Below are 25,088 nucleotides of genomic sequence, written 5' to 3'. Positions count from 1 at the left end.
CTGTGGAGAAGTCCTTTTTGGATTTCTAGTTCATTCGACACTGTAGTAAAGAATGTTGTGACTCCTAATATGCCCTTTTGGTTTGTATTTGTATCCAGAGATAGCCTTGTCCCACTGGCTTTCTCTCCACTTCACCATGTTTCTGTTTTGCCCATTATATTGATGCTCTCCTTTAAAATCAAGCACTTCATTGGTTCACCCATCTTGGCTCAGAAGTTTCTAGCATATAAACACACGTACATGGTGCCTCTCTCCAAATTTCTCTGGCATGTGTGTTTTCCTCTATGGCGCTTTGGCCTTTGTGAATGCCTGTCATGCCCCTCTGCACTTTCATTGCCTAGTTACTCTAATCAAAAACATTTTCACCCTCATCCCTTAGGGATGATTCATCTGTAACTGCACGGCCCTCCCCTCCAGTTGGCTTTTTCCTAGGGATCAGTTTAAAAGTTGCTCAGCCACCTTTTAAATTTAAACGCAAGCACTCTGGTTGCACTCTGGTTCACGTGGAGCCTTTCTAGAGGTCTGGCTTGGCCCAAAATATTCTCCGGGGCCTAATAAATCTAAAACATCCGTCCCATGCACACATTGAGACTCATCAGCTGTAGATGGCCTCACATGTGGAAGAGGTTGCATTTTAGAGAAATTACCTTGGAAGGTTCTGCTTTCTACCTAGCAACCTAAACTTTGCTGCCAAGATCACACAACTACTTTCCCTCATGTCATTGATACCAATACGTACCATGATCACGATCTCCTCCTGAGCTGTACAGGCTATCTAGATGACTTATGAGTTGTGATCTGCCATTTTGCACCAGGCAGGCAAGTCACCATGCAGTCTTGCACACTCATCACAAACCCAGCTATGTTCTGATTTAATCATCCACTGCCAGGAGCCCCTGACCCACTGAAGGAAGTATTATCAACGCAAAGGTTATTTATTCATCCTCTAAGGAATGAGCCCATTCAAAGGGATCATTTCAAAAGAAGGAATATAGTCACATCTATCATATCACTTTAAACAGAAAGCAGTGGAGAAGGGGACATAGTTCTTATTTTATGCACATACTTTTGTAATATTTCTTACCCGTTCCGTTATTTATAATTTACTGTAGTATTAAAGCTTCCGGTGGCAAAGGCTTCTTTTGTTAGGCAGTTGGATTAGTTGATGGCTCATCAATGGGTTATTTATTCACAGTATTTACCACTTTTCAGGCAGACCTCACAAAGCAGTTTACATAAGATTACTACAACAGTCAGCATTGCTTTTTAAGAAACAGTTGCAACAGAATGGATAAGGCAATTTGTCTGTTTGGAAGAAGCTGCTGCTTCTCCCCTCCCCTCTGGGCAAGGTGGTCCCTCAGAGCCACCAGCCCCCCCCCCCATGGTGGCAGTTGGGCGGGAGGAGAGGCCACAGAGGGACAGTTCCTCAAGTTTCTTTCTTCTCCCCTCCCCTCAGGAGAATACTTTATTTATGAATTGCTTCCCATGATACCTTCTAAAGTGATTCACAATATGATCAAAGTTATATATCTTAAAACGGTTAAAGCAATTGCATATATAAAAAAGCAATCGTATACAGGCACACATAAAACAGCAGATACATAAAATCAAATCCAGCATACCAACTTTTGCTACCAATTTAGATACCCAAATACTAATAATGGTGATAATAATAAAGGTGCATTGATTATTTAGTATGTAAACTAGTCTGTCTCCTAGTATTCAGCGATGGTAGTCTACTGTAAATTTTTGGGTTTATTTGCCTAAATTATGTATTATACTACTTTCCCTAACTATCCAATAGTAAGATACAGATTGCAGCTGCGTGAGCTTATTTCTGTAATCAGTCCCATACCTGAGTTGAGCATCAAATTATGATGCCAACCTGGGCCTTCACCATGCAGGGCAGCAACACCTATGACAGCACTTCATGTTGATTATACGAGATGCACAATAATGCTTCTATGTGTGGTTATTCACCACCATCTGATTAAAGAACAGCAGTTGTTCTTCCCAATTATGAAGTGTGAGAATATCTGTCTTTATGAGGTTTGTGATAAAAGCTTACGGAATCTTTTTTTTCGTTCTTTCGTTCATTCTTTCTTGCATTCATTCTTCCTTGCATTTTCTCTCTCTATGCAGTCCTTGCCTGTATATTCTACAAATGGATTTTCAAAAACATTAGCAAAATTAAATTGCATAGCAATTCTTGATTTTAGACTGCAGTTCTCTTCATGCGTATGGGATTGAGCTTTCTTTTTCAGGACTGTCTTTAAGGTATGGAGGTTTTTATGTCATGAGTTTCATTGCATCTAGAAACTATGCATTTCATATCCAGGTGAATATGGAAAGAACTCCCACAGGCACCTGTTATATTAGGGTTCAAAAAGTAAAATTCCTGACACCTACGAAGTTGTTGAGCCCCGAAAATAGTGATTTTAGGCTTTTAGGCTTTTAGCTGTTTCTGCTACTTTTTCCACCATATTGCCATACATCTGGGTTTTTCCTGGCACCAAGCACCCCCTGGCCAGCCCCAGAGGCACCATGCACCTCGGAAGCTTGTAGCCTGGGCTGCTGCAACAAACAGCTGTGCAAGCTTTTGGTAGGTAGAAATGTGAGAGGGCATCAGAGAAGGGAGAGAAAGAAAAAGGGACAGAGGCCAGTGTTGCCCACGGCACTCCTGGCCATCATTCAAGGCATCACAGGGTGCCATGGCACACTGGTTGAAAAACCCTGTTCTGGGGAAAGGCCCTGGCTGCCAGTTTCCTCCTCTTCCTTAGTTTCCATGTTGCTTTTGTAGAGCTCAGCAGGAAGGATGGAGGCATTAGAAGTAGAATTAGTTGGCTCTGCCAGTCATTGGCTCTAGCGCCGCCTGCTGTTGGCTCCCTCCTTTCTTCCCCACCAGTTCCAATGTATACCAGCCACTACTGCCATCTTCCTTTGCATCTATACCCTCCATCCATTGTTTGAGGACAGGATATTGTGCTAAAAGCATTGGATCAAGGCCACCATTGATATATTTCCCTCCCCATCAAAAAAAGGGGGGAGAACCAATTGAAATTTGTTTTTGGCTTGTTTTTTCCTCTCAAAAACTCCCCTCAGACAACATACGTTTCATCTGTGTAGTGCCCAGCTCCCTTTTAAAGCTATTCAAGCTGGTTTGTACGATATGGCAAAAAAACAAAACCTTGTTGCTTTTCTTTGTTAGGAATTAATTAATGGGCTTGTGTAGTCTGACATGCACACATTCATTTATGAACAGCAGGTTGTTAAATATTTGTGTGCACGTTAGTCCTCCTTTTTGGAGCTTGTTGTATTAATTGCACTAGGCTGCTGACAGAGGCTGAGCAGAGGGGACTCTTGGAACTCTTCCTTGCAGCCATGAGATTTTACCCTACTGTGTGTTTGTTCTGAAGCGTCATCCCAGCCTTATTAGTTTTGTGCGTTTGCACATGCTTGCTTTTATTTCCCCAAATGATACAGAAGCCAGCAGTTGTTCCACAGCTGCGATGGCTGTTATTTTCCACCAGTAGCTACAGTTTTGGCATGCGGTTCGGTTAGTTATTCAGCATCGAGAGGGAGCACTTTAACTTTTAACAAATTAGAGCCAATGTACAAAAGAGGAGAGTTGTTTCCATGGGGACTATACATCAAAGCAGGTTTTCTTTTCTTTTTCCTGGAGGGTCATTTGAAACGACAACAAATGAAGCAGGAATATAGATGCATAGGACCACATAATTATACTTTGGACAGTATAACATTTATGAGTCAATAGATTCTGGGGGGGGGAATAAAATGTACACTAGAATTGGCATTATCTATGGCTAGATTATTTCCATCTGTGCCTAGGCAATTCTTTCTGTGGAACAATAGGAGAGTTTTTCCCTTTTACCACAGGATTCTGATCCCGCTTCCGTAGCTTGGTTACTGTTCAAATGTAATGAATGAGAGGGCATGCCCAGAGAAAAACACTTTTTTTCAGAAATACACCATTTCAAGAGCATTTTTGTATCATATTGGTAGTCCTACACTGTAAAAGGCTGCAGTAGGAGCCATGAGGATCAGCTGATAAATAACTATGCTTTCAGTAAAGTGTGGGTTTTAAAACCCTTTGAAAACCATTTCAGGAATTATCTGGGCATGAATGTGAGGAAAATACTTTACTTCCAATAGGAACCAGCCATAGTCACCTTTCGTTATTGCAGCAGCACTAGGAACTAGTTCTGGTGGCTAGCTTTAGATTTTATAGGGTACAGGTATAAAGCACTGTGAAATCCTGGGGTGGGGAATAGTTTTGCAAGGTCTAGAACAGGATATAAAAACTGGATGGGTGTATGTACTCAAATGGTGGTTCTGTAGTATTGCCACCAAATATCTAAAAAGCTATTACTTGGCCCATAGCTCGAATCTCTTGTTTATATGATTTGTTGTCACCAATTCGCCCCACCTCAATCAGTGCAGCTTTTTGCAAACAGCAGTTTCATCTATCCAAATCCCTGATTATTCAGATGCCAATACATGTGCAACTTGCACTTGCCCTTCAAAGCACTTTCTTTCCCTCAAAGAGTTCTGGGCCGAATAGTTTACTGCTCACAGAGTTAGTTTCCAGCAACCCTTAACAAACTACAGTGCCCCAAATTCTGAGGTAGTTAATGTGCTTCAAATGTGCACTAAATATGTCTAGTGTATACAGAGCCTTAGAGTAGTAGGGGTATAAAACATTTCTCACAGGGAGTTAGAGTTGACATATTTTATTGCAGCAGAAGCTTGTTTGATTGAGGTAGAAAATCAAGAGGAAAGGCATTTCTCATTATTGTACTTGCCAGGGTATTTCCACCTGTCAATGTAACTTTTAAAAGCCAGTCTTTGGAGCCTACTATTTTATTTACTACCATCATACTTAATGCAATTTTCCTGCCATAGGCCTGGTTCTTCCAACCAGCCGCTTGATCATCACCCCAGCTAAAGGAGCCAACAGTTCAATAACCACCCCATACCCATGATTTTCACTATTGATTGATCTGAAGAAATTAGTGCTTCATGACTCTGAGTTAACATGTTCACCTCCTAATTACTGCTGAGCAAGCTGCTGTCCTTTCTCTGTGTCTTCACTTCAGCTGAGACCTCATGATTTTCTGAAACATTTTTTAAAAAATCATTTTGGGGAGATGCCTGAATAGAACTATAACCATGTAGAATTACAGTCGCAAAAAAGCATATCACTTGGGAAACAAAGTCTATCGTTTGGTATAAGTGGCATTACTGTAAGCTTTATTGAACAAATAAATAAATACTTTTGAGTAACTCCCACTTAAGTGAAATGCCCTCCCAATGCATATTTATCAGGCTAATCTTTCTATGCACGTCTGGCAAAAACATGACTGTTTTGGAAGACATTTGGTTATTTTATTGGCTTTGTGGTTTTATTTCTGATCCTCTATTACTGTCTTTTGATATATGAATGTTGTGTGTGTGTGTCCATTTTTAGTGGGTATTTTTTGGTATTGTGTGACGTTCTTATATTGTAAGCCGCTTTGAACAAATGTGTAAAAAAAAATGAACAGTGAAATAAACGTATGAGGACTAGTTCTGACTAAACATACTGATGAGCATACTGCACATTTCTTCCCAAAAGGAAAAGAATGGGTGTAGGGGGGTGGTTTCGCCTAGCTTTGAAGTTGCTAGACAATTCTAATGAGAGAGGCCGCCAGTGGTCCTTTTGCTTCTCAAAAAAGTTAGAACTAGTAAGTGATTGAATGAGCTTCAGAGTTTGGGCAATTTGGGTATTTGTGGAGCAGAGTTCCATGTAACCCAACATTTAGCTGCATGTGTGAGACAGACTGAAGCATTAGTAAGGGATCAAACACCTTTAAGTCTCTATACGGGTGCTGTTACTAAATTAAGATTAAAGTTTTTGCCCAGTAAAGTGCAGGCATTCTTATTCTGTTTTCTCAGTCTGCCAAGAAGCTGTATGGGAAGCCTTCCGGATCTTTCTGGATCGGATTCCAGATGCATCAGAATACCAGAATTGGGTCACTGCCTGTCAACGAGACACTTTCTGCATATTTGACATTGGGAAAAATTTCAGTAATTCTCAGGAGCATCTGGAGATAATTCAACGGGTAAGACCTAAAGACTGTGTTTTCTCACACAGAAGAATGTCTCTTTTAAAAGACCAAGGCACGTCAAAAAAAGATTTAAAGGGTCCACGGTGGAAAAGAAATGGCATTAGACTGAATCATGGAATAATGAAAGAAGAAACTTGCAAGTAATCTGTTTTTCTCTTTTTAAATCTTTTTCCAGCGAGTAAAACACAGAACCTTCCAGGATAGGTAAGTAAACCAAAATAAGAGTTCTCTTCAGTTGATGTTCCTGCCTTCTGTAAACAAAAATGTAAAAGGTATGTAAGCATTTTGAATGTTATGTAGCTTATGTGCATGACATACATTTATTACACCTGCTGCAGTTAAGAAGAGTATAAAAAATCCTCTGAGTCTGGTGTGTCCATGAGTGACTGCCTCTAAAGGGTGAGTGATTCAGAATCACACTCTGTTCATAAATAATTTGATCCACAATCCTATCCAGGAAGATTTGGGCATTAGCAATTATAGGCTGAAGATCTTTCAGTCTCCAAAACAATTTCTAAATAGACATAATGCAATATTCACAGGAGAACTGAGATGGATAATGTCAAGATTGAAGTCATATAAAGTTATTTACTTCTGACTGTATATTTGTTTGTTTAAAATTCCATGAATTTTTCAGTAATGTGCCCTGTTACATATACCATTCTGTAATCTGGTTTTTATCAACATTTCCAAATTCAAGATGTCCAGTCCAAACCCTTTTTAAACAGTTCTTGTGAGCTCATATGATTGGAGTAAAGTCTGGCTAGGAAACCTCACAAATTCCACTTTCAGCAGAGTGTGAAAGTTGATATATAAGTTTCCTTTTCATTGGTTCTCATGACTAGACCACTTGTGTGAGCTGTTAAATGTATAAGAAAGCATTCCTGTGGCTTTAATCTGAGCTTTAGCAGCCACCAGATCAAGCAGAAAGAATTTTGAGAAGACCTTTTGTTTGGAAAGATGTTACTTTAGATACAAGTGTGTTCTTGATCTGGCCAGTTATAATCTGGGAGAGAGAGAAAAGAACATGGAGTCCTCTTCATTTGTTCATTCTTTCTGATTGCCAAACTCTTTTCTCCTTACAGTCCTCCCCTCCCCCTCACTCCAATCATTCCTCCTCTGGCAATGCCATAGTAATAAGAGGGCATGTTTTGGATGCATAATGTCCCAAAATAAGCCTCTGCATGGCACCTCTAGTTGAAAGTTACCAGGTTGCAAAGGTAGAGGATTGAGAGAATTTGGCAAATGGATGTTTTAGAAAGGGTCGACACCCTAAATTAGAATAACGTTTAGCTTGTCACAATGTAAGACAAGACCCTCAAAGAAGGAGAACATATAGATTTCCTGACTTTCATCTGTTGTGTGGTAGCCACATGAGGTGCTGCGTCATGCAGAATATTGGAACAATTCATCAGAAAGGAAAGGAAATATTTTACCTCCGTGAAAATGACCCCTGTGGTTGTTTGTTGTGGCACTTATTCATTTTATTTACTATTGCTTCCACTACTACTCTTTTGAAATTGGATCAGTTTTGTAGAGGGCAAAAATTAAAGGAACAGCATGTATGGAGAAAAATTGAGTTATAGGACCAGTTCAAGCATCACTGTAGAAAGAAACAGAAGCAGTCTTTTACATTGCCTAAAAAATAACTCTGACAAGAGTTCGTTACAAGTTTAAACTGAAGTGAGGCTACATTTGGTGCACTTGTATATGAATTGGTTTTCCCTTCTGAGGCCTTCACATCATTGCCTCACCTTACCTTTCTCTGCTTGTTTTCTGTTATACCCTTTTATGACCTTCGCTCCTCCAACTCTATTAGCCTCAGCTTTTTGCTCTCTTAGAAGCAGGCACAGCTGGCAATGATGGAGCTGGTTGTTATCCCTCACTGCCCCTGTGTCTGAGCTCCTTTTCTGACTATGAGAGCAGAACCACCTTTTTATTTCAAATCCCTCCTCAGAACCCACTGGTTTCTTAAGGATTTTGGTATAACCCCTTAATTCTCATCCCCAGCTTTAAGCAAGTCCATGTAATATTAAAAACACAATAACATCAAACATTAAAAACTTTCCTAAACATGGCTGCCTTCAGAAGTTTTCTAAAAGTCAAATAGTTGTTTATTTCCTTGACATCTGATGGGAGGGCGTTCTACAGGGCTTTGGATTTCACACTTCTCTGAATTTTGCGCTGTAGCTCTTGGTTTTAAGGACATATACATTTTAAATATATATTCTAGGATAAAATGGAAGGAACTTGATATCACAGTAAACATTGCCGGATGGAACAATCACCTGTTCTGGGGATTTCCCCCATCCCCACCTTGAGCCAATTTTGGGAGGGTGGGGGGTAGAGATGGGGGGAAAGCAAGTTGTGCAAGTCTTTTGTGTAGGACTTCCGCTGATAGGACTCATTAGTTGAATCTCACCCAGTGTGTTTAGAAAATTTTACTTTGAGATAGAAAGTGTATTTAAATCATTTGTGAAAAAACAAATATATAAATATAATTTTTTGTATGGATTTATTTATTTTTTAAAAAAAGAAACAGGATGGCATTGAATTATGAATAAACAACTTGCAAAATGGACAGAGACCAGAAACAGACTGATTCATTCATGGATAGTGTCGTTGTTGTTGTTACTATTGACAGAAATGTTTTAATTATTGGGGGGGTATTTAGAAGCATTTATTCCATTATTTGGGCTGCGTCTATAAAACTAAGGCACCTGCCCAGCCAACATAAGCAGTTTTAAGTTCCATTGATGTAAGTGCAAAGAGGAATGAAATAGAAGATTCATTATCCTATTGAGACCAATAGAACTTTAGAGAATACCTAGTTGAATCAAGGCCTTAATCTGTATGTCAAAGAGGAAAGAATTCCTGTTCCTTTCATCTTCGCTGCATAATTTACAGTGTTCCTTATTTCTTTCTGATAGAAAAGAGGAAATTTCTACAGAGAAAACTAGTGGCAAAAAAATTGAAGAACCTTCTGTTGCTACAGGTAAATTAAAAGATGCCATATGCTTCTATCCATTAACCCTGAGTATTATTGTTACTTGTTGTTCAGAACTCTGAAATATAATGGGTATTGCAAGTGAAATATGCTAATGGCATATGTTTGGATTATAAGTCTCATATCTTTCCCGTAGCTACAAACTGAGCTTTCAGTGCTTAAACCAGAGCGTTTAACTGTGCACTATTCATCTTGTTTCTGCTGTAAAATACTTCTCAGAAAAGCTGCTGCAGTTTGCTAAAAGAAATAATCAGGCAGGAAATTGGCAACACAGAATTTCATCTGGATGGGGTTTGATGGTATGTTGTTGAAGGTAATGCTATTGTTCATGCAACTGCATGAATGGCTTTCAAAAACTAAATGGCAGCACTGAAGGGGCCATTTTGGAGTGTGATCCTAGCAGGGTTGTAGGGGGTTCAAAACCTTTGTCCCTTGCTATGGTTCTAGTCTGTGTTGGGCCCCTCTGTACCTGCTATTTGCAATGAAATAAAACCTTCCACTTGCACCAACAGTCTTTCTTCTAGTACAAATAGTAAGTACAGGGCTCTTAATCTGGATTGGGGCTACAGCAGAGGAACAGAGGCTTAAAGCCCCTACAGTCCCACCCCAGTCAAGCTCCTGATCTGAATTGGGGTCCTTATGCCTACTATTTACTTCAAAACATCCTTTACGTAATTGTTAATTGCCTGAATGGTGGCACATGTCGTTTGGCCTTTAAAGTGAAGTTCTAACTCATGGTGAATTCAGTGAGTCTTACTCTTAAATTAGTGTGCATAATATTGTCACCCCAATCTGTGCCTTTGTTTCTCTTGAATTATATACATCACAAGAGGTAAATGTATATTTTAATTCATTTCTTAGGTTCAAATTGGTTCTGTTATTTTGCTAATTCACATTATTTGCTTCTTGGGCAAAGAAAGAGCTCCCACACCTGTTTTTAACCCCCTCTCTACCTTTACTGCACACAGCAGCCCCTACAGGCCCCGTTGTTGACGACACCAAAGTTCCTGTGAAGGTGAGGGCACATTAACATTCCAGATCGCTAGCCAATTGCTCTTGGTTTTCTGACTCAGTGACTTGTGTGCCATTAGAGAAAGCCATTAGGTTTTCTCTATATTCACTTCAGTTATGATGTAAATGTTGTATTAGCGTCTCTCCTGTGAGCTAATTGTGAATGATGCTTCCTGCCCACGCTTGTGGAAAATAATGGTCATCTGAAATGGCTTTAAAGCAAAGGTTTCACCCACCAATGTTAATCAAGGCTTTTTGTCCTTATTGCATAATCCATTCCCATTACACAAACAGAAGCCTATGCTTTGCTATGAAAGGGGTGGGAAAACAGATCAAAGTTTTCTTTTCTAGCTTCTGGGAATGAGGGAAAAGGCACTGAGGAAGCATTGGTCAGGGGAAAAGCCTGTCAGGAATTCATGTAAGGAATACTTTGAAATACTGGCTGGTATACACAAAGTAACCACAAAGCCCTGAGCTGAGCATACCTTGGTCCATTGTATGTTGCAGTCAGGACCATTCCAACTTGCCCATGCCATTCATGCAATCATTCTATAAACCTGTATGTTTAGGGTCATTAGCAAAGCTGTGTGCATTTTGCGATGTGCTCCCCAATAGCCCTTCCATTGTCATAGAGGATGCTACAAATCTTCGGCTGTAGTCTTCAGACTCACCAGAGCATCCTCTGTGCCGTTACAGGTTATCATGGGATGCACCTCTCAGTTTTTGCAGCATACCTGGGCAGTGAGGGAATGAAGTATTGGGATAGATGTTATTTAAACTTACATATTTTTTACATCCTGTCAAATCATCACAGTAGCCCTACCCACCAACCCAAGGGAAGACCCAAGCAAACTGGTGGCTGGCATCAGAACCGCTAAGGGCACCCCACTTGACTTATTCTTGGAAAAGTCTCAGCTAAAAATAGCAGTGACTGGTACATCTCCTTGTTGTGATGCTGTTACTGATTGTATCAATCTACGACTGGGAGATGTTGCTTCTACAGGGATTTCAGAACATGGGAAAATATAGACATTTGCATGCTGACAGTTTTCTAGGAAGTTGTAACTAATATGCATATTCATATACACATAAATATTCATGATTTTAGAGATTAGTGCTGTATTCAGCCTTTTAATACAAAATCAGTTGGTGTAGATTCTGTGCCCAGTTATTTTTAAATGATATGTGCATGCATCTTTAAGAAATATCACACAAAATTTATTTAAAATATAGAACTAAATAATATTAGTGAGTTCTGCGACAAGGTGTTGTAGTGTGGAGTGCTGGCTTGAAGCACAAGCCAGCCAGTATTCCATTCCCCTTCTCTGGTTTTTTGTTTTCTTCTTCTTCTTCTTCTTCTTCTTCTCCTCCTCCTCCTCCTCCTCCTCCTCCTCCTCCTCCTCCTTCTCCTTCTTCTCCTTCTCCTTCTCCTTCTTCTTCTCCCCAGAACCTTCGACTTTTTTCTCCTTTTACTTTGTCTCCTTTCCCAAAGTTTGTGTGTGCATATGCATGCTTCTGCTAACCTCACAGGTTAATACCTCTGTCTTGTGTGTGGATGGTGCAGTTTTGATCGCATAAGATTGGCAGTCAGAGAATGAGTTCACTTTCAGTATACAGGATATTGGGTGTTGCCCAGGTAGGATGGCAACTCATTTCCTCTCCTGTTTTTCTCAGGAGCCAAAGCCAGAGGTCCCGAACATAGTCCCCGAACGTCCTGTGGAGCAGATGGTGGAGTTCAGTGTGACCCTCACTGACCAGGAGTATACTCCAGAACTGAGTGATCCTACATCTCCTCAGTACCAGAAACTAGCTGAAAAATTTCAGCTTCAAGTAAGAGCGCTCAGTTATTCAATGACAATACAACTTATGCTTGTTTGATTAGAGGGTTGGTTTGGTTTGGGTTTATTTAGTGGGACATTATAGACAGTGATAAATAAGAAATGTGTCTGTTGTCTGCTTTGCTGTGTGTTGATATAGAGTAGTGAAGTTATTTAGACTGAAATCTGTGGGAAGTTGCTTAGGTTTGTGTTTCCCAAGTAGTTCAGATTTGCAAGGAAATAATGAAGAGCTCAATATAGGCAAGTTAAGCGCTTTTAAACCTCATTGATTTGATACGGGAAGGTCTTGTTCTTTCAGCAAATGATAAGCAGTCCCATGTTTCAGTGGGGAAGATGCATCAGTCCATGCCAACTGTTCAGTCCACAGTTTTGTACATGTGCATGCCAGGGTCAAATCAATATCGAGATGCCAAGCTAAGTAAAGAGCTTTCTGCCATACAAACTAATTAAAAACACCAGTCCTTGGTTTTAGCAAGGTTTAAAGTACATAGGCACTGTGTCCAAGAACCAGTTTGCCTGATAACCCAGCACCAGAACCTGAACCCACATTTCACAGAAACCAGTTGACGCTCTACTACCCCGGACCATGCTAGCTGTCAGGAAGTAGTAACAGTGACGACATTCTGGCCTTATGGTAATTGCTCTTTATATCAGTTGGAACCTCAGTTAGTTTAAAAATTCAGTCATTCAAAATAGAGAAGACCGCTTGCTCCTAACTCTTATGTCCAACACTGCAAAGGTACCCTGCACAATTTGTGAGCCATTAAGCCAACAGCCATGCATGGAGGGGTGCCAACTTGAATAAAATATTGTGGGGGCCCAGGTAAGCCCTGCCCCGCATAATTGATCAAATGATGCAGTCCACACACACCATTTGAATGGGAATGCCCATCAACTTTGGGGGGGCAGCCCCCTCAAATACTTTCTAATGGGGGCTGAAGGTCCCATAGCCCCTAGAAGTTGGCTCCTATGCATCTATGGTTGCCTAAAGATTCAGACTTCCTGTTTTGGTTGCCTACCTGAGACTGCAGGGTTGAAGGGGGAGGTGGTCAAGTACCTGACAGGCCCCACAATATGTGATTGGTTGGTTGTGTTCAGGGTTGAATACTTAGGTGTGCGCAAATTATATGAACTGTACATTCTCTGTTGCTGTATGATATGGTGGCAGGAGGAACAGTGAGGTGGTGATCATCTTGTGGGGTAGAAATGATGTGGCCCTGGAGAACCCCATGTTGACACACACATTTACTTCATCTTTAGATGTATCAGGGAGATCACAAAAGTGATTGTGTCAAGCTGCTGCTTAAAACTCACCAGGGGAGAAGGGGGTTGAGCTGACCCACATTGTAAAAAGGATCAATTCTCATGGGGTGCTTCTTCATTATCCCTTAGCTGATGCCTGTTCATGCATTTTGGGAAAATTTGGTTTGGAAGGAGACCTCTAAAAGCCTGTTTAGCCATTTAGATTATGCTGTGTGAACATGATGTGGTGTTTTCCATTGTGGAGCCCAGCCTTTGGAATTCCTTCTCCCTAAATATGACAGGTATTGTCCTTACCTGTATTTTGACATCTGCTAAAGACATTTATTTCACCAAGCATTTGCTGATCACACACACACAAACACACACACACACACACACACACACACACCAACCTTCATCTGAGGATCAAAGATGGTTTGCCATATAAAAACACAAAAATAATTAACATAGTTACAAACAAAACAATACCCTCCCAGTTTAAAAGGCCATAAAATATTTAATTTGCCAAAGGCCTGGGAGAGATGGAATGTTTTCACCTGGCACCTAAAGGTATGCAATAAAGGCGCCAGACCAGTCTCCATGGGGAGAGCATTCCACGGGGAACCATTGCAGAAAAGGCCCGCTCTCATGTTGCCACCCTCTGGACCTCTTGTGAAGGGGGCACACGAAGAAGGGTCTTATGATGATCACAGGGTCTGGATTAGCTGCAGGAGATGTGGTCCTTGAGGTATGGCAATGCTGAGCCATCTTGAATTGGGCCCAGAAACTAATTGGCAGCCAGTGCAGTCTTGTCCTGGTGAGCAACTCGGCTGCTGAATTCTACACCTCCTGAAATTTATGAACTGTCTTCAGAGGCAGCCCCACATATAATGCATTGCAGTAATCTAACCTAGAGGTTACCAAAACATAGATGACAGGAGTTGGCTATCCCTTTCCAGATGGGGTGCAGCTGGGTCACCAGCAGAAGCTGATGGAAGGCACTCTGTGACACCAAGGCCACCTGAGCCTCAAGTGACAGCAATTGATCTAGAAGTACCCTAAAACTATGCGCCTTCTCCTTCAGAGAAAGTGTAGCCCCATCAAGAACAGGCCACCTCTCATCGATCAAGTCTAGGAAACCACTTGGTGCCTCGGTCTTATCTGGATTGAGCTTCAGTTTGTGACTCTCATCCAGTTCGTTACTGAGGCAAGATAGTGTCCCGGCACACTCACAGTCCCCCTTGCAGATGTAGCCTTCAGTGATGTGTTTTCTATTTTTTTCTGATGTGGATTGCTGTGTTTAATTTACTACTGTTTTAATATTTTCTGTAAACTGCCCTGAGATTTGATAAAGAAAGGTGGCATATGAATATTTTAAATGTTGTTGTTTAGTCGTTTAGTCATGACTGACTCTTAGTGACCCCCTGGACCAGAGCACACCAGGCACTCCTGTCTTCCACTGCCTCCTGCAGTTTGGTCAAACTCATGTTGGTAGCTTCGAGAACACTGTCCAACCATCTCGTCCTCTGTCGTCCCCTTCTCCTTGTGCCCTCAATCTTTCCCAACATCAGGGTCTTTTCCAGGGAGTCTTCTCTTCCCATGATGTGACCAAAGTACTGGAGCCTCAGCTTCAGGATCTGTCCTTCCAGTGAGCACTCAGGGCTGATTTCCTTCAGAATGGATAGGTTTGATCTTCTTGTAGTCCATGGGACTCTCAAGAGTCTCCTCCAGCACCATTATTTAATATTTTAAATAAATAGACAAAATAATAGAACTGTGTGTGCTTGTAAAAAAAAAAGCAAACAAACAAACTTAACAGGAAGACGCTTCTAGCTCAAATCCTCTGGGCATGTTCCAAGATGGTACAGGCCTATGAGAGGCCTATACTACTGTGCTGCACTCCTTCTCCTCAGGTGGTTTAAGCATCTGTTCCCCCGTTGCCAGCATCCCCTCAGCAGCATAAGACAGACTATAGAGTTACCCAGTCAGCAGAGAGCATTAGTCGTACTACACACCATTAGGAAAAGTCATTTGAGCCTCATCAGGAATTAATGGACAGTACTTTGTAGCGATTTCATTTCAACAATAAACCTAATGAGCAATCTAAATACGAATGTTGAATGAAATTAGCCACTGTTGTCTGAACTACTTTTCAAGGGAAGCTGCCAGGGGACCCAAAATCACACATTCTCCTCTATTCATTTGGGCATTATCCCATTTCCTCTGAGTTAGAGGAGAGATGGCATGTTTATATCATTACTAAGGCTAATTGCATGCTTCATTAGCTATTTAATAGCCAGCAATTAATGATCTGAAGGTTGCTTAGTTGAAAGTTAAGCAAAAGTCAGTATGGCAAGTGAAGAGGGAGGTGTTGCGGGAATGCTGCTTTGGGATATTCACTTTGCCTTTTGAATTCTTAAATCCTTTGCAAATGCAGTGCTTATTCAAAGTGCGTTGAAAAAAACTTCAAATAACCTCTTCCTAGAATGTAACACAATTTTTTATGCAAAGTTGTGGGTAAACTTTCCACATTGTAAAACACCCTACTGAGATCTGAGAACTAATAAACTGACAGGCCAACAGCTTTTAAACAAGTTTTGAGAGAGATGTATGAATAATAACGGTGAAAGTGTGTTTGCATGTATCTATCAATCTATAATTTCAGTCCAAATGTATATGTATTGACTGAAATTGCCACTGACTGCTTTGAAGGGCCTGCAGCTTTGTTCTCGAGATGAAGTATTCATCAATGAAATTGTTCACAGCTCTGTCTTTCATGCCTAGACTCATTGGCCTCCTCCAGAAAGAAAATCTAAGAATGCAGTGGGCAATGCTAACCAAATACAGTGCTCTCAGTTCTCTAGCTTTTGATGCAAAATGGATAGCGACAGATCTCATTATTCATGGCAAGGTCTGTAGCTACCCTGCCACCACTTCCCTGACAAAGAGGGGGAAATTAACTGACATGTTCGCTGCATTGCCATTGCAGCACATATTCCAAGAATAAGGGGGTACCTCTTTTGACTGTTGAACAAAACAGTGGTTTTCCTGCCCACTTGGCAGATAGGCTGCTCCCTTTCCCCTGATCCAGCCCATCATGAGAAGGAGAGGAATGGCCATGCATGGACAGAACATCTAAGTACAACCACTGTTCTTAAGTCAAAATTGCACAGTTGGGTATTGTATTTTTCCAGGAGGTTGACCGAGCGTTTTTTGACCTTCATTTTTGGATTACATACACTTAGGCAGTATTGGGATGTGTGGGGTAATTGAAGGAGAGGCAGGTGTGCCAGGTCAATGGGGAGTGCACTTGCTGTCCTCCATGTGATGGACCAGGTCAGGGGAGTGGTTTCATCCAATCCAGCTCAAAGACAGCCAGCATTTCAAGTAGTTATAAGCACCTCTGGTAAGTTACCATTTGATCATCAGTCTGTGTTCCTGATGGTCAGTAATCCTGAAGGTCTATTTATGGTGGACTATAAATACAAAAAAGAAGATGATTGGGCATGTATAGTATATGTACCACAGTGATTAACACAAAATATTAACCAAGAAATGGCAACCAAGATAATAATAATAATAATAATAATAATAATAATAATAATAATAATAATAGCCCATAATCAATCTAAGCTTCCCATGGGAAAATGAAGCTTAGCAAATGTTTACTTTACTTGCTTCAGTATGGGAGGATTCTTTCGGATAGCCATAAAGTTATTATACCCAAAAAGCCTTCTGTGATTTGTGTTTTCAAGATCCTGTAGCATGTTTGTAAAGAGCTGCCGCTGTAGTACTGGTTTTGCTTGGAAAGAGAAGCACTATTTATATATTTATTCTTTTTATTTCCACAATTTATATACACTGTAGTCTCTAGGTCAATAAAGATACAAAAGAAATAAGTTAGATAAAATAGGTTACAATTAACCACAACATCAGAAAAGCTTACAGTCATACCTCCACTTACGTATCCCTCCGCTTATGTAAACTTCAGGATACGTAAGCCGCAAACCCAGAAGTCTATTTCCGGGTTTTTGCCACACGCACATGTGCAGAAGCGCTCTACCACCACACGTGTGTGCACAGAAGCGGTCCCTCCAGTTGCGGAAACCTGGGGATCCAACCAGAGTTCCAGAATGGATCCCGTCTGCAACTGGAGGTACCACTGTACTTTAAATACCTGCTGAAATAAAAAGGTCTTCTCCAAGTGCCAGAAGTTCAAAAGGGAGGAGACCTCTCTCAGCCAGGAGGAAGGTCAACAGAGTCCACAGAGTTTAGGTATTGAATGGGTACCTCAAGATCAGGCATTCAAGATACCCAGCTAAGAAGCTAGTGCCAACTTACCTGGAACACAAATATGCAGTCACATGTGGGGTAAATAGAATAAAATAAATAAGGAAGGAGTATTGCAAAGGCAGTCATCAAGCTCCTTCCGAGGTCCACATTGGAGCAGGGAACTCATGGCCAGTCCTCAGAGCCCTACTCCTCTTCTTTGATGTTCATGTTGGTCACTTGCCCTCACCTAGCTTTCAAGGGCAAGAATATGGAAGAGCGCCCACTGCATGCTTTGCCCTCTGTGCTGCAGTAGTGTGCATTTGGCCCAGAAGGAGAGCGGAAGACAATGGGCTGTGTTGAGCGTAGCAAGGAATCTGGCTGACTCAATAAGGGAGGGCACTGAGGGCATCTTTCACAAAAGAGTGATGTCAGAATGGCAACGTAGCCATTCTCTGTCATTGTTCCCTCCTCCCCATTACTGTCAGCACAGCTTTGACACAACCTGATCTACTGAAACAAAGTACCTAATAATTTTTCTGTCATTTGTATTATGCACAGTATCATCCAAGGGCTAATTAGATAGCAACAGCAATAGCCGCTTCCTGAGCAAGTGGGCTAGGATGGATCATTAGGCTGCATTATAAGCCGGTGGATTTAGGAGAAGGCCATTAGATTGGTTGGCTCACTTGGGTGGGCTTTTATTTCTCTGCTTCATCCATGTATGAGGTTCAGCCATTATCTCCTGCATCCCACTTTATAGTGTCTCCATATATACCCATCACTTAGGCATGGAAATAAACTGCCTTATGTCATTTATCATGTGTAGGAAGTGATTGTTGTGTAACACAGTGGAAGCCTTTTCTAATAATGATTTGTGGATGTAGGAAGTTGGTCATTCATGAACTAAAGAAGTGTTTTGCTTCAAACCTGTGGTTAAATTCTTTTATGGGATTTAACTGCCACAAGTGCAGGGGGAGGTGGGACACAAGTATTATAAATGAATGCCAGGGAGGCACACCCACCCACTGCCTACTGTTAGGTGGTGTGAAACAACCACCCAGGTAACAGATTCTTGTCAGTAGAGGGGTGTTGGGAGGACCGAACAGCATGCGCCATGTATCCTGCACACACACCCCGGCTAGCCTTTTGCTTCTCTTGGCTAGCCTTTCAGTGGTGAACAGTGTTCTGCCTGCAGTGGTGAAATCAGATTTCATTGTCATTCTAGTAAATGGGGAGAGGACACCCTATTGCCCATTGCCTCTGGCAGCAAAATGCCTTGATCTTAGGTCTCAAAGCTTAGGTCATACGGTTTCCCAGCTTATATCACAACGTAGTAACCAACTTAGATTTATTACCAAGTGTACTCTAAACAGCTTTACCTAAACCGGGCTCCCTGATAAAGTGAGCCACCATGATGCATTTGTTTGCAAAGCATGTTCTCCCTCATGGAGAGCACATGTTGCGGTGGGGTCTGCCGAGCCACCCCTCTGTTGCTAGGCAGGGTCTCTAAAGATGGCCTGGGGCAACGATTGGTTCGCTGGGTTGCTGGGGTAAAAGTTATGTTGCAATATTGGTGGGAGGGGTAAAATGTTTAAATACTCTGCACGCAGCCTGGAGCTTTCCCTTTGCTGCGTGCAACGGATCACCCGCCCACCCGCCCTAGAGTAAGGGGTTGTTGCATTGACCTTGCTATGCCTGTCATGGGGTCGTCTGCCGTTGGGGCAGGGGCCTGGTAGGAATTTTGTCCATCTGGCTGATTGGCTGGGCCATTTGGTTTTTGCCTACTGCATAGCAAATCGTCACAACTTGTAAGGTTGCGGTTAGGCATTGGTTATAAATTGGTGGAGGAGGGGTTAGGATAGGCTGTGCCTGCCCCTCCATGGTTGCTGCGGAAAGGGAATTCTGTTAAAGGAATCCTGGGGCTTGCCATCTTTTTGTCCAATCCCTGGAATGGGACTAGGGCCGGCAAGCCTTGGGGAGCATGCGGGTGAGAGCTGAGGGCCTGTGACTCAGCTCCATTTCTCCCCGACTTGTTTTCCCGCACTGGCTTTCGGTGGTGCCCGGACGTCAGGCGGGGGGGACAGATAGTCTTTAACCAATGCCTAAACAACCACTCACAGTTTTGTATTTAAATAAAGTTGTGGCCAAAATTATGCCAAAAACCTTAAACAAAAATTAAGTGTGCGTTGTGAGTTATTTGGGGGGTGGCTTGGGGACCTTGACACGCAAACACATGTTCCTACCTCGTTCACTTTATGTGTTTAAGGATGCATCAAAAACCATAAAATGACTGAAGAGGCTGATAGTCGAGTTTGGTGTTCTGCACATGCTGAGAGGAAGTCAAACTGTCATATTGCTTCATGTAAACTGGAGTGAATCCTGGCCCTGAAAACCAAGGCCCTGGGCTTAAACAACGCCCTCTGTAACCTTATTGCAAACACCAATACAAATAATGCATACAGGCTCACTAGGTGAGAAAAGCTGCAACGTTGCAGGGCTTTGTCCATTAATCTAAACAGTATCTCAGCATGTCCAAGTTAAAATGCTTAATTAAGGTCTCCACTAACCATGCAATGAAAGCAAATTCCCCAATGGTCTTTCTAAATTCCAAAGTTCTGTTTTACAAATGCTAGAATAGGCTCTGCTGGGAGTAAATGCTTATTTAGCTAACATCTGTTAGTTCCCCTGACAGAAGAATGAACATATAATTAACTTTTTCCCTCTCTGTTTAATAGATGCAAAAGATATTTGAGAAACTTGCAGGATTCAAAGAAATCCGTGTATTAGGATTTAGGTAAGTGATAACGTTATTCACTTTCTAGTTAGGGGTAAGTATTCCCTTCTCACTACAGAAGCAAATAAGGCATTTAATTCTAGGAAAGATTTTGTTGTACGTTAGCATTTCAGAATCTTCTAATCAGTTTTCTCTGTGATCTGTAGCTTTGTTCTGTGTTTACTTGGCTTTGGGGATTTTTTTCTGAATGTTGCTGTATGTCCTTTTATTATTCTCTGGGGACCAGATTCAATTCATCCATTCTGCTAGCAGAAGCCAGTGCAAGGACTCCTGCTAGCACAATGGGACTCTCCCCCAGTGCCCCCCTCCATGCCTCTCCCTCTGGAGAAGCCCTGGGACAGCAGGCGGGGGGCGGGGCGGGGAGATAGTTCTGATGGAGAGCAGAAATGCTTGCACTGATGGAACAGTCTCCTTAGCAGTGTGTTGAAATCCACTCTATGTAAACAGTTTAGCGATTTATTTTTTAAGTGTTGTAATTTTTAGTGATTTCCATCGGTTTAGAAAGCAGGAGAGAGGTTAGTTTAGACAAAGGTATTTCTAAACTGGCACTTCAAGACTGTGTGAGACTGTGGACCCTGCCAATACCTCTTCCTCTGTCACCTCCATTCTCTCCTCTATCTGTTGCTCCACCTTCCCGAAAGCGATAGGCAGAAAGCTCCAAATTGTAGGTGCCACCATACTATAAGATCAAAGGGAACATGCAGTGTTTTCTTACATACAGCAGAAAAGAAAGTCCCTGGGGATATTAGGTTATTACTCACGTTCTTAACAACCCACATAAGTGGTTCCACAATTACAGGTTTGTTTGCAGCGCACTGAAATTTCCAGGGATCCCAAGGGACAGCAAGGGCTCATGTGGTGGTGGTGAGGACATTGATTCTACTTGGGGTGGCAGCTGACATGTGAGGGAGTCTCAGCAGAACTAGGTCAACATCCCATTCAAGCTCAAGTAATGCATGAGGTTGGCCTCTATTATTGTCTCCATCTTTATGCATTTAGGTTTTCAGGTTTTGTAGGTGATATTAGTTTACAGCTCCCATCAGTCCTGAGGATACGCCAGGCTGGCTGGGGCTCGTGAAGTCCAACAACTTTTGGGGGACTACAGGTTCCCCACCCCATTCTACCATAACATCCATCTTGACCAGTGGTTCTCAACCTGTTGGTCCCCAGATGTTGTTGGACTACAACTCCCATCATCCCTGAGCTCTGGCCTTGCTAGCTAGGGATGATGGGAGTTGTAGTCTAACAACATCTGGGGACCCACAGGTTGAGAACCGCTGATCTACACCCTTTCCATGCCTTGAAGAAAGCTTTCTATCATTCCCCCCCAAGTGCTGATGTTTTTATCAATATGATACTAATGTGTTATCCCACACCTACATTTTGACCAGATGTGGGGAACCTCTGGCTTCAGATGCTGTTGAACAACAACTCCCTACACCCCTAGCTATTAGTCATGCTTGCTGGGGCTGATGGGAGTTGTACTTAATAATAATAATAATATTGTTATACCCTGCCCATCTGGTTGGGTTTCCAGGAGAGCCAAATATTTCCGACACCCGGTTTTGACAAAACTTCGCAGCACATCACCACCAGAAATAAAGATCAGTTACACAAGGATTAAAGATATCCTGCTACATATAGAGAAGAAGCCTCCATATATATCATTCACTTACCTGGCAAATTTAATATATAAATGTTGGGAAATAGCTAGTTTAGAACCTGGCCCTACACAAAGATTCTTTCTATTTACCTCTGAACATTTAGCAGCACTAGAAATGGAGTCTTGACTTTCATGATTATCTTCGAGAGAAAAAGTAGTCTTTGTTTTGGTGCCTTCCCTTCTTGTACATCTCAAGCTAGGAGAAAGAAAGCTGTTCTGGGAGAGCCACATGGGTGTGCGGGGGCAGCTAAGGAGCTCCATATTTGGCATGGAAGATATGTCAGACAAACAAAGAGAGGACAGTATTACAAAGTGTCATGGCAGGACATGGCCTCAAGAAGTGTGCATAGTCAGAATGATAATTAGGTCAGGTTACTGAGGCCCGGATTTGGACAAGAGCCAAACAAAGTCAATCCCAGCTTCTTCGTTGCCACGGGAAAGGTACAGATTAGCACCCGATGAATTGCAATTAGTGACCTGGGGAGGGGAGGGGAAATGGATGGAAAGAGAGGGGAAAGCTGAAGAGCTTTCTTTTACTCCAGGAAGGGAAAGAGAAAAGGAGCACTCACGTTTTGTGAAGAAAGGAATTTTAATGATGGAAATCACTTGCCCTGGCAAATAACAAAGCGGAAAGATGCAGAGTATATTATCAACTGCAAGTTAATATGTTTGTATGCTTTAATGTTCTTCTTTCTTTTCCTTCGAAATACTTCCATCTGTCCTGCCTTCGTGTGCTGGAACTGAAGACAGAAGAAGGAAAAAGATGGGTAATTTCTCTGCACTTTTTTAATATAAAAAAACAACAACACATGATATGACATGCATAGTAATGTCAATGTGAAATTACCTAGTTTTAAGATACAGAATCTGGAAGAAACATGTAGGCTTGGCTGACTTTAGGCCACTTTAGCCTAAACCATTATGCAGCATAGGCAGACAAAGACTGACGCGAATAGCAGAAAGTTCCTCCATCTACAACATAAAATAGACAAGGGAAATGTTTTTGCTTTTCTGTTCTGCTGAGAAGACCAGATTCCTTCTCCCCACCTCCCTCTTGATAGGGTCATCATCCTATCACAGAGCTACTGTAACCGCCACCTTCTGTGTAGGAGTAGGAAGCGATAGTGCTAGCACAGTAAATTAAATGCATTTATACATGGCTTTAGAAAATGATAAGAAGCAAACTTATTCTCAGGCTCTTTTTATGTATCTTTGAAGTGCTGATGGAAGGTCAGTTATCATCTGACTCACAAAAGGAAGTTGTCTGACGTGTAGGTTTTTCGGAGCCCCTTAAGTGCCTACCAAGTAACTATTGATTTTCAATGTATGATACAAGTCTAAAATATTTTTGAAACCTATTCCCTACCCCACCCTGCCATTGAGGAGATTTGCCACAGAGTAGAATATGGAAAGCACAATTCAGTGTCTCCCCCTCCCTTCAGATGTTTGCCATTGCAGAGCAGTTTTAAGCAAGTTTAGTCCATAACTATTTGTTGTTCCTTTTCCCATTCAGAAAAGTGAAGATTGATATCCTGATCCTAAACATTTGTACTGTTAATTGTCTGTGAGGTTGATCTAACATTATTGAAGCACTGACATGATGACACTTGCAGTGTTTTTGGCCTGGATGTCCTTTCCTTAAGGAATCATGTTCCCTTACCCTGGAGTCCTTTATCCTAGAACAAACCAGCTCTTTCAGGTCTTCTTGTGATTACTCAGAGGTGAAGAAAAGGCACACTGATCTGCTTCATATGACATATTAAATTATAGTCAAATTTGCTGTGGTTTAATATGAATGACACTTTACTCCTCCCCCACTTCTGCTGCACTGCCAAGGAACAAACCATGATCTGACTTGTCACGCCATCTGAGCTTGGTCTCATGATTTATTTCCCTCAAACAAACCATGAGTGGCAAACTAAGAACAAACCTTGGCTTCCGCTTGTGGTTTGTTCAGAGAGAAACAAACCACAAGTCCAGGTTTGGACAACAAGGCAAGCCATACCATGGTTTGTTTCCTAGCAGGAGCAAGGGAAGAGTGAAGCACTGCTTGTTCACATTAAATTGTGGTTTATTTTAACTATGGTTTAGTGTGGCATGTGAACCAGGCCTCTGAGTACATAGTCACTCCTTTTTTATTTGATGTGACTCCTAACACAGAACAGGTCTTTTATGGCACTTTTATTTATGTGCCCTGTTCCTCCTAAGCATTCATGTACTGTTCCAGCAAGAAGGGTAGAAAAACAACTGCTTTTGTTTGACTGATCAGCAACTACTCCTAGGGACTTACCCAATTAGTGCTATAGTCAATATTACCATTAGTACATGGCATGATATGGTTGCCACAGGTACTGAATGTGGGAGGCTGCCTTGTTGTCTCGAATGTGCCTTTTTGCTGGGATCTGATAACACCAAATTATAGGAGTTGAGGTGACCTAGCACTGGAAGGGCTATGTTTTTTGATGCTACATGCACGTGCACACAAACCTATATCATCATATAGTGAGTTATAACTTACATGAACACTTCTGCACTTGACAGATTAGGAATGCAGGAACATAGGAAAGTGCCTTTTACTGAGAAGTCAGGCCATTGGCTATCTACTTCAGCATTGTGAATGCTGATTGGCAGTAGCTCTCCAGGGTTTCCCTACCATACCTAGAGATGCTGCAAACAGAATCTGGAACCTTCTGTATGCAAATAATATGCTCTAGTCTAGCAGTCACCTACAACCCTTCCTTATAGGTTCAAACAGGCAGTGTCCAGGCTCCAACTGTGTCTTTTAAACATTTTAAACTGCTTAGAAAAGGCGCCTTACCCCATGGGTTGAGTGGGATTTTTTTAATCCAGCACTAGTTATATAATAAGTGCTGTTCAGAAGCTGCCCATGCCATGTGTACCATCCTGCAGTACAATTAGAAAAGCAAGGGATGTGCTTGGAGAAGAATATTGCTATTTGAATGCTGAGGAAATGTAGTTATTCTGTTTAGGAGATACTGGTTAGAAAGACATCTGGTTTTCCATGCAAGTGAGAAGCAAAGTTCATTTATTATGCTAAATGGGATTTTAAGCATCTCCCCCTTCACAAACACCTACCTGCATGCCTCAACCCAAACTAGGAAGGATGGGAAAT

At 41.7% G+C, this 25,088-nt stretch overlaps 1 protein-coding gene and 1 long non-coding RNA gene across 8 annotated transcripts in view; one reads left to right on the top strand and one right to left on the bottom strand.

Moving 5' to 3' along the window:
* IMPG1 (interphotoreceptor matrix proteoglycan 1) overlaps window positions 1–25,088 on the top strand; it is a 71,955-nt gene that overhangs the window by 17,105 nt on the left and 29,762 nt on the right. For all 7 annotated transcript variants that reach the window (XM_083608128.1, XM_083608130.1, XM_083608127.1 and 4 more), the window contains 7 exons: window positions 5,956–6,122; window positions 6,304–6,332; window positions 9,059–9,123; window positions 10,104–10,150; window positions 11,821–11,976; window positions 20,234–20,292; window positions 22,702–22,722. In XM_083608128.1, coding sequence (XP_083464254.1) covers window positions 5,956–6,122; window positions 6,304–6,332; window positions 9,059–9,123; window positions 10,104–10,150; window positions 11,821–11,976; window positions 20,234–20,292; window positions 22,702–22,722 — 544 coding nt within the window. The remainder of the gene's footprint in view (window positions 1–5,955; window positions 6,123–6,303; window positions 6,333–9,058; window positions 9,124–10,103; window positions 10,151–11,820; window positions 11,977–20,233; window positions 20,293–22,701; window positions 22,723–25,088) is intronic.
* On the bottom strand, window positions 22,526–24,599 carry LOC310760150. Its single transcript, XR_014546799.1, has 3 exons — window positions 24,474–24,599; window positions 22,803–22,927; window positions 22,526–22,695 (listed from the first exon to the last, which is right to left on the bottom strand). It is a non-coding gene; the product is annotated as an uncharacterized lncRNA (long non-coding RNA).

Source organism: Podarcis filfolensis (genome assembly GCF_964270895.1).
Source record: "Podarcis filfolensis genome assembly, chromosome: 3".
NCBI classification, from domain to species: Eukaryota; Metazoa; Chordata; class Lepidosauria; order Squamata; family Lacertidae; genus Podarcis; species Podarcis filfolensis.
The sequence above is the reverse complement of the archived record's forward strand: the minus strand, read 5'-3'. Positions and strand labels throughout refer to the sequence as shown.